The sequence below is a fragment of the Sorex araneus genome, chromosome 11 (assembly GCF_027595985.1).
Source record: "Sorex araneus isolate mSorAra2 chromosome 11, mSorAra2.pri, whole genome shotgun sequence".
In the NCBI taxonomy this organism is placed as follows: Eukaryota; Metazoa; Chordata; class Mammalia; order Eulipotyphla; family Soricidae; genus Sorex; species Sorex araneus.
This window is the reverse complement of record NC_073312.1, coordinates 19,731,597-19,741,924: the sequence shown is the minus strand read 5'-3', so window position 1 is coordinate 19,741,924 and position 10,328 is coordinate 19,731,597. Positions and strand designations below refer to the sequence as shown.

General features: G+C 42.4%; 1 protein-coding gene across 5 annotated transcripts in view; it reads right to left on the bottom strand.

Annotated features, from left to right (window-relative positions):
* Positions 1-6,152: 6,152 nt before the first annotated feature.
* The window catches only part of SORCS1 (sortilin related VPS10 domain containing receptor 1), a 580,968-nt gene continuing 576,792 nt past the window's right edge, over positions 6,153-10,328 (bottom strand). For 2 of the 5 annotated variants that reach the window (XM_055118867.1, XM_004611936.3), the window contains one exon: positions 8,862-9,551. In XM_055118867.1, coding sequence (XP_054974842.1) covers positions 9,487-9,551 — 65 coding nt within the window. In that variant the 3' untranslated portion in view covers positions 8,862-9,486. Of the gene's footprint in view, positions 6,439-8,861; positions 9,829-10,328 lie in introns of those variants that run through there. The other 3 variants (XM_055118868.1, XM_004611935.3, XM_004611934.3) reach the window with 3 other exon arrangements.

Below are 10,328 nucleotides of genomic sequence, written 5' to 3'. Positions count from 1 at the left end.
AATCTCTGCTATATCTCCACATATTTTCCATGCAAATTATTTTCATACACTGTGATACCTCAGTATTGCATACATTTCTATGCCATAAAAGTCTTGAGATAGTTTTAATTGTAGTATTCTACTTTATTTAAAGCTATAGACCATAATTCATTGTTAAAAATTACTTTAAAAATCTTGTTTAATGAATCTTTTTCTACAGCTACGAGCTATTATTGTTTACACAGGCAGGAATGCTTTTATGAAGACTTGATTTGCATTAAATGAATTATCTTAGTGTTGGTTGTAGCAGTTTTATTATCTAGTTAAGTTTATCTTTAAATATTTTATAGTTTCCTTTGTCCCCTTTTTTAATTGAATATCTTGTAACTAAATTTTTCATACCTTTCTTTACCTAAGAGTTTTGACCATAATTCATCATTCTTTAATTTAACATCCTCTTCTTAAACATTAAGTTGTTGGGGTTGGGTAGAAATTGAGTGATGCTTTTTTTTTACTTTTTAACTGAATCACTATGAATTACAAAGCAGCAGAGATATTTATGACTGAGTTTCAGGCACATATTGTTCCCAAATCAATCCCATCACCCGTGCTCTTTAAACTCTAGCAGGACCCAGAATTTCCCTCCTGATCGCCAGCGAGGCCTCTGTGGCAGGTACTTTCCCCCTCCTCCATTGCCTTAGTGTTCCCTTCCCTAACTTATCCCTCCCAATCTGGCCCCACTGGTGAGCTTCCTACTGGAGACCAGTTCTCCTGCTCTTCATTTTTGATGCCTCTGGGCATTTGAGATCCCCTCCAAAGTTCCTTTATTTTGCACATAGGAGAGAGATCATTCTGAGTTTGTTCCTCCCTCTGAATGATTTCACTCAACATGATACTCTGAAGGCCTGTGAAAGTGGGCAAGGCTCCTGGTCTCCTTGGGAAAACTCAGCTTGAGAAGATGACGGGAAAGCTGCTTTCCCTCTGCTAACAAATCAGACATTATTCTTCTATCAGTATATTCAAATTCCCTTGAAACCAAAATATGGATTACAGTCAGATGTGGTATACCCAGTAAACACTATTTTTGAGAATGTAATGAATATATTAGGGAAGAGTCAGGAATAATGCAACTTTTGAGGTTCTTTTTATGCATCACTTTGTCAGTGAGAAACACCAGCTGAACTCAGAAAATCATAAGCAGACATACTCCTCAGGCATCTATCAGCTTCCCCCATTGAGTTGTATGTTATGAGCAACACACACGAGTCAGTGGCACAATTTCCGAGACGATTTCCGATCACTCTCCTTCCACTGATTCACAATTACTCAAAGGCAATGTTTCACGAATTGGATGCTTGTGAATATACTTTACAAGGAAAGATTAGGTCTTAAAAGATAAGTGTGAAGTCGGCAGGCAGGCAAATCTCTGGTGGGATGGGGGGGGGCACTCTGTGGGATGGGAGGGCACTCTGGCAGAGAATGGGGAGAGACATAGTGTCAACATGTAAAGATTTCCTGCTGCCACCCCCCAGCGCCAGACTGAGATGGCCAACCTGAGCCCCAAGGTTGGCACTAAAGGCCCTGATAAGGTTTAACAACGGCCACCTAAACCCCAAGTCCCCCTTGACAACACCCTTGCACTGGACTCTAATCTGCACAGATTTCGGCACAGAAGCACAGCAGAATGATTTACAAAAGCAGCTTCACAGAATCAGTGCACAAATTCCACTCGGGATTAATTGCACCCCAACTTGGCATGTGCCATTTCTGTCCCCTAAGGGTTCCTCCCTTCTCCCTTCACTCTCTGGATAAGCTTGGCGTCCTGTCTTGGAGGCAATTTCTTTCTCCCCAATGTCTTTCAACGAACATTTCTTAGCTTCGCAAAGTATTGTTCTCTGAAATTCCTCTCTGTGAGTAAGGCAGTGAAGCTGAGAGACCTGGGTGGGGGTCATGCGTGACTTACCTTTTCCCACGAAGAGCATAACGCCACATCAGCGAGTGAACCATGGAGCTCCAAACCTTTAGGTGGCAGGAACCAGCACGCACCAAGTGGTTTTCAGGTGTAGCCTATTGGTTGCCTTGACGGGGCTTCCAGTGCAAGAGTATCTGTTCTATCAGGAGCTCGTGTAGACTTCCACGAGTGCAGCTCTCTCCGAGCAAACACTGTCAAGGTCACGGAGGGCCAAGCCACTCTACTCTAGCCAACTCCTCCTGGTCTATACTGCCCCACTTATCCTGCCAATGTCAAATGTCTGTGAATATATATTTTCCCTGATTTTTGGACACACCCAAGGGTGCTCAGTAATTACTCCTGGTGAGGCTTGGAGAACCATACGGGAATCACGAAAACAAGGCTTATACATGCACTATCAGCCTCTACTCCAGAGAGAAATACTGTTTATAAGCCACCTTGCCACCTCTCTATGCATTTAGGTTTGTATCTTGTTTTGTGTGTGGCACTGACATCATTACACATTGCTCTGACATAGGAGAAAATGTGTGCGTGTTATATTCAGGTCCTATTTATTTCTAAGCCTGGTGGGTTTTAGAAAGTAATTTTGCACAGTGAAGTGATTTTTAGTAACACACATGCCATTATAGTCAAACTGAATATATATATGAAAAAAATATATATATGATTCCTATATTCCCTAGAGCAATTTCTGTGCATGAGAAATGTGAGAACTATTTTTCCTTAAACCCAAATATTTCTCATAGTGATTGAGGTCCCAAAAGCTGTTTCTTTTGAAATTGTCCTAAGATTGACTTTGAACCCACTGGGGCAATGTCATTGTCTCTAAGGAGCTGGTTTCTTTTTAACCTTCAGATCTCAAAGAAATGAGTGATTAACTGTCCCACTTCTTCATCCCTACACTTGGTTACTTTGTTCCATGATTTGCTTGATTTTTTCATGTTTGTATCTTGAAATTACCTTCTATGTATATGAGCATTGTATATGTAATATAAAATTATACTAACTTCTCTGATCAGAATATGTGCTCATAAATGCAGATTCTTCATCTGGGTCCCAGCTGTGCTAGTACTACCCAAAACAGTCTTGACCACACATAAATTAATATCTTTATTATGTAGATTTAAGATTCGCTTTTTGCGTGTGTAACATGAAGTCTTATAACAGCCATGTCTTCACCGATTTCCATCAGAAATTATTAGGAGAGACCCCCCCACACCCGCAATTCCCATTATAAAAGCGAACAATATCTGGCAAACATGTATTTTTCAAAATACTTTCACACCCTAGGCATTAGGTAACTAAATTACATAAATATCAAGAAACCAAACTTAGGCTTTTGTTTTTCATGCTATTTTTCTAGCCAGCTTATCCTCTTGTTTCTAAACTGCAATTATTTCACGTAAATTAATGTCTAAGAATAGCTCCCGGAATACAGCAGTTTGAGTGGTAAATGAGAAGGGCAAGGATGTGCTGATTCTTGACAAATGCCGATTGAACATGTAATTAGAGGTGCTAGAAGGGTAAGGGGAGTCGGACCCTAGATGGCACTTTCGAGATCTTTGCTAAATAAAATGGACTTCCAATGCAGAACTGAAAAATCTAACGTTTCAGCAAACATTTATCTAGTGCCCCCTAATGGCGATTTCTGTGCTAGAGCCTGACGGAGAGAAAAGGAAATGAAAGATTAATTGATGATACATTGAATTCAATGAGAAAGAGCTAAAAACAAACAAAATGCCGCACTCCAAGTGTGTATTATTTAAAGGAAAGTATGCACAAGAACAGGAGAGCAGAGAATGCTGTTTATTAAATGCTCTGGGTTTGGGGAATATTTGTGGTATTTGACATGAAAAGAGCTCCGTACCAACCCCTTGCCTGGGCTCCAGTCTGCTCCCCACTCCTCTCCTGCTCTGCTTTCTATTTCAGGACACTAGGTTTCCCTGGCTCCACTGCCCACTGGCTTCCAGGCTATGTGGAGTCAGTGGGAAATCTCGGCTGGGAAGAGGAGGGTTTGCAGGTCATCTCATTAATCCAATAGGTCACTTTAAATCTCAGCTGCCTGGAAGGAGGGAGCCTGTGAGGCAGTGGAATAGTTTTGAATGAAAAGAATTTAGGCTTAAAAGAAGGCACCGAGAGGCTGGAGCGATAGCACAGCGGGTAGGGCGTTTGCCTTGCACGTGGCCGACCCGGGTTCAAATCCCAGCATCCCATATGGTCCCCTGAGCACCGCCAGGGGTGATATTCCTGGGTGCATGAGGCAGGAGTGACCCCTGTGCATTGCTGGGTGTGACCCATAAAGCAAAAAATAAAAAAGAAGAAGAAGAAGAAGAAGAAGGCACCGAGCAGGTGGCTTCCTCTCTGGACCCCTCTCATGCATGCAGGAGAGCGGAATGAAGAATCAGCTCCCCGTCCCCCCCTAATCTCCCCCCCCCCACAGGCTGGAGAACAGAGAAGTCAGAGAGCAAAAGAGCAGCAGGATGAAGGCCAGACACAGAGGCAGGTGCCAGAGCCCCAGGGACCACAGCAGCAGACTCAGACCTGAGTTCCTTTGGAGGGAAGGACCAATCTCTAAATTCAATTCATGGGAAGGAAGGGGACCTAGACATTGGTTGTAGACCCTAAAAGGAACATACCTGTCTTAACTGTCAAGGAGCCATGATTCTAAAGACACCTGTGCTTCTTTGGGCTAATTTTACACATGATTTTTCCCAAGGACCCAGAAAGCTAGCCAGAATATGCTGTGACCATTTGACCATCAGACCAAGGTAAAGAGATGCTCCGTTTTCCCTCTGCTCATTCGGGCAGCATCTACGGTTGTGAGCATAGTTCAGCCTTACTCCCATTCTTGTCAGCTGCATAATGCACATGTCAGCTTCTGTTTCAAGGTCTTAGGCTCTGGGCACTGGTAAAAACTGCATCCACACAGCCCACAGAAGAGAGAGACTTCATACTGACACTCCTCTTGGCATCACCTCCTCTTCCGCTGGTGGCATCTTGGCTTTTCTATTACTAAGCAACCCTGTCCCTATATGTCTTTCCCATGTTGGAAATCTCTAGGGATCACTGTTTGTCCTCCAGTTCCTTTCCTGCTGCACGAAATAAATTTCCACTAAAAAGGAAAAGCAGTAGAGAACTGGCCTAGGAAAGACAGTGGACCAGAGCAATAGTACAGCAGGTGGGTGTTTACCTGACACGGGCCGACACGGGCACCTTGATAACTCAGTGAGCAGTCAGGAATAAACCCAGAGCACAGAAGAGATGTAGCCCCCAAACCCCAAAACAAATAAACAAAATTTAAGGATGACTAGGATGATTTTGCGCAGGGAAAGGAAAGGTTAATAGTGATTTAAATAACAATAGGATCCCCAGGCTCAAGGTTGGAGAATATGCCTTGGGTTAATCTGCAAACATAAATGATGAGATTTCACACTAATGGTACTATAGAGGCAGAACCATCCTGAGCCCAGCAGGTGTTTGGGAAGGAAAACTAGGGTTCTTTGTCAACAAAAATCCAATATTAGGCCAAAATGTTGCCAAGAAGAGATGCCACCAGGCTGAAAAGGTCTGAAAAGGTCTGAATTCAGCCCATATCTAGTAGTTGCTGTCAGCTATTAAGGGATGTTTGGACATGCCACCCTTTATGCCCCAATTCCTCAGTTAAGAGGGCTCTTTTGGCTTCAAATTATATGCACACTGAACGTTTTGAATGGTTAAGTGCTCTGTTTCCGGCTATGGAGGGCAGAGTTTCAGGGGGACTCTCACTCTTGATTCCTGGTCCAAAGTCATGTCCACACTCTCACTGAAATCTTCCTTGCTCTCCAAGTTTCCATTCACTACCTGTAAGTTTGATCCTTCATCACTTGACGATTAGGAACAGACTGAATGGGTTTATTCCATATTAACAATTTCTAACTAGGAGCTTATAATAATGAACATGTTAATTATTCTGAAGACATTTAGAGTGATGTTTAAAGTCATGTACAGCAGAAATATTAAGTCAGATAGTAGAATGTATCCTATAATGTCAGCAAAATGAAACAAATCCAAAACAAGAGGACAACCACCACAAGATAACTCAAGTCTGAGTCCTGGACCACATATTCTCACGCAATGGCTTTCGAAAGCTTCATTTGAGCTTCACTTCTACACGGAGATAAGACACCAAGGTTAGGATCAAAAGAACACACTGAAGCAGAAACCTTATAGACATTTTCTGTTTAATAAATATGATTGTAAAAGCAATAAACAAGAGCAATTATACATTACACTACAGAGTATTTAACAAAAAAATACATCAAAAAAGTCATTTGAAAATTAGAAGTAGTTCCGATACTATAAGAAAACTTTTTTTTTTGTTTGTTTTAAATTGGCTTCCTATAAAAATAAGTTGGCAAATGAGGGATTTCAATGCTCAGTTGGAATCCTGGAAAACACAGAACAGCTGCCAAGGCCCCCACTGGTCTCAAAGTTGCTGTTTGGAACTTCTGAAAAATACCCAAGCAAATCTTTGCACTTTGGACTAAGAATCCAATTAGAAATAAGGCAAAGGAGAAAAAGTTGGTTAGCTAGTTCAGGGGAGAGAGTCTGCCTTCTGAGTTTTTTGAAAGCAAAGCAGGATCAGATTTTTAGCTTGCTCTGAATCTGACCTTCCAAATCCATTCCTCCCCACCCACTCCTTTGTCCTCAAGCCCATCAAACTCCTCACTGTGTTTTGTACCTGCTGCTAGTGAGTAGGTAGGCACTTGGGTCCTTCCAATTTGTAGGCTCTGATTAGCATCTTATCTCTTATCTCTGGAACTGAGTTGGAATGGCCTAAAACAGAGGTCCTCGAATGAGCAGATATTACAATCATCTAGTGGGCTTAGAAAACGAGCCGGACCCATTCCTTGAGACTCTAATTAAATTGTTGGAGGATAGGGACTTCACATTTGCATGTCTCTCAAGTCCAAGGTAATGCCAATACTGCTGGTCCAGAGAGTGAACTCTGAGAACTCAGGGGCATGATCACAAGAACAACCCTGAGCAGTACCTTGCCTCACTAATCCTGCTTTAGGTAGAGGGAAGCTTTGCAGAGAGGAACGTGATGAATTTGGAGACGCTGAACTGGAGTTAGTCATCTTTGGTCACTTACCAAAATGCCTGGGATCTCGTGTCCATCTCTATTTTCACAAGAATCCCACCCCCAGCCCGGCTTCATCCTTCCACGTGACTTTGCATGTATTCATGTATTTATTCCTTTAAGGAATACTTGTTTTACTCCTACTCTAGGCAAGGCACTGTACTAGATTGAGAGTGTTATTTTCCTCTTTATTATTTTCTAATTAAATTGAACTGGACTGCAACTCTAAGGACTCCCTGTACTGTTTTGAGCAAGCCTCTCTTGATTTCCAAACACTCCGTCATCCAGATTAAATCTGAGAGAGTCCAACTGAATAGAATCAATGGGGATGTTTTTTCCCATGAGATAAGGAAGCCTCTAGTCCGGGGATTCACTGAGTTCTACAAATAGATGACTGCCTCAGGTATTATCCATTTCCCAGATCTATACTGGACATCCTCACTCACCTATAAATGCATCTGCTTGATTCATTTCTGACTAGAACTTTGCTAGTATCTACTCACTATTTAAACTATCAAAAGGCAGGGGTCATTAGGATCTTTAGAATCCCCCCCCCCCTTTACCCACAGGGCCTATTATACTTGTTGGCTGGCTTGGGGCCTCAGCTAACAAAGGAAGCTAAGATTTCTTAGTGGCCTTTCAAATCTTCTTGCATTGCATCCATGCTGAAAGCTAAGATGTGCCCAGTATATAATATTCCCGAGTCTTCTCCGGAGCCTACTCTATATTTTCTTTTTCATGAGTGACCTGGGAAAACTGGCATTTCTTTATGCTTCTAGAAAAGCTGAGTTTGTCAGATAACTCCTCCCCTTTAAGTTTTACATTCTTTTCCTTTGCTGATATTCTGATATCAAGAGATAAGCACACATCCAAGTGAATTGATTGGGATCACCTTACCTAACCCAAATCCTATCCTAATGCAAAACATGACTTCCATATGTTCTCAGACTTTTTTGACACCCCTACACATGAAATCCATTAACCTGCTGCTGCCTCTGGTTAAAAATCAGTTTTATTTTACAAACAGCTTTACTGGACTGTAAGATAAGAAATACCAGATAACAGCAACCATCACAGGAGGAAACTGGCCTGTAGCATAGGAACATGTTCAAAACATTTCACACAAGAATCTTCTAGAATCTGACTTGTTAAGGTGTGAGAATACCAGGTTTCATCTGTATGCTTTTCTTTTTTTCAGTGTACATGGACATAAATTTGAATTGCTTTCCATATATCAACTCTTTTACACATATTATGTTTCCAGGTGGGAAAAAAGGCAAGGGCATTTGGAAGGGGCAGATTCTACAGGAAGAGATGAAGGATTTATGAAGCTGAGCCTCGCAGGGGAGGATGCAGCTTGGTCAGTGTGTACAGAAGTTGGCATGCTTGGGAGTGTACAAAATCGAGAGATCAGAAACTTGCGGGGGAGTGGGAGGGGGAGCGGGGACCGGGGCAGGATTGGCAGAGGTGAGGCCAATATTTAGGGAACATCAGAGTTAAAGTTCAGAATCTAGCAATAAGATTGGGAAGTATAGGTAGGAACAGTTTGAAGGACAACTTGGGGACGCAGAAGGAAGAGATACAAAGACATCAACAGATCATGACCACATATGGACAGCAAATCAGAGAAAGGCCAGGTGATGGGGGATTCTGTTCTCTTCCTAAAGGTGCAGTAGGGAAAACTCCAAGGGAAAGGAGTCATTTCAGAAGGGGTGACCATGAACCCAGGTCTGCTTCTGATGTGACTGCCTCTCCAGTTCTCCTTCCCTCCCTCCCTCCCGCCCCCACTCTCTCCCTCCTTCCTTCCCTATTCTGCCTGCACACAAGGAAATGCAATGCATTTCACTGTCCTGGGGCCTCACAGAATAGCGAAAAATCAGCCTGTGGCCAGTGCTGGTCAATAGAGCCATCAAATATAATTCAGTAGGGAAAATGACAGGAAGGGAGGTGAAACAGAGAAACTGCTCAGGGGCTGAACCTCCTGGGCGTGTTTCTGTGTCTTAGGAAAAAGGGCCGGGGTGGCTAACCCACCCATCAGCCTGGAGTGCTAAAATAGCTGTTAATTCTAGAGCCAAGGATATTTCCAAAAACACATGCAGGTTTCCTTGGCTTCTCTGTTATGAATTTTCTACAAACACGACCCATCAGAAAAAAGAGAAAGGAAGAAAGGGGGAGGGGAGTGTTTTCCGTTAAAAGAGAGCACCTGTACACTGCCCCTCATAGCATGTTCTCAAGGTATTGTCCACATGCACAGGCTTAAAGCTAAAAACCCTTGTTGTCTGTGTCTGAAGAATTAAAAAGTCCCGATGCAGTGAGTGTTTAGTTTGTTTTGTTTGTTTGGATTTTTGACTGTTTTTATTGTATTGTTTGTTTTTGTATTTTTTGTTTGTTTGTTTTTACTGGCGTCCTCCATTCAAACATTTACATAGGTAGGGATTTCTTTTGTGCTTTGATTCTCAGCAACTATGGAAATACTTCCTGGCAAAATAGGAAACAGAACAACAGAGGAAAGAAGAAGAAAAAAAACATAAAGTTAGTGGTCATGAAGGATGATGCACTTGACAAGAGCGAAATTCTTTTCCTGATCAGCAGGTTTCCTGGAGCCTTTGGGGCTTTTCCTTAAATTGCAAATTGCGCCCCAGCAGATCCCCGCTTTGGCGTTGCAGGCGGAGTGGCGTGTCTTGCTCTTTGCAATCGGAGAGATGAGTCACCAGGTTGAGTAGAAGGGGAGGGAGGGGAGGGTAAAGCTACTCTCCTAAGAGAAAACGTGTAACACTTACTTATTTAATGACACTGGAAATGGAAAGGTGTCAGAGATTTTTGCAATGGACAGCAAGATGGTCCTGGTGAAGGAGGGATTGCGACTTTAATAAAGTAAACAGCGGCTGTGTTTCCTACCCCGTGGAAATGGGATTGAAAACCAAATGACCCAAAAAAAAAAAATGCACTTAGAAACATTGGAAGTGAATAGACAGGGCGAATGCATCTCTGAACCCAAGACAGTAAAGCCTTTTTCTTTTTTTAACCCAAAGCAATTACACATTTATCACCTTGTCTCACCAAATAAAAGAAAGTGCATCATGAAAATTGGGCACCAGATGTGACTGCAGTTGTTATTACCTCCGACAGGAGCTAGTCATTGCATTTAAATTTCCCCTTAATACAACCGCAGAATCTTCCCATATCTATTTAAAGAGAGGGGTATGTTTCGATTTAGGGACTCATCTTTTCCCCCAGGAACAGAATAAGTATCCT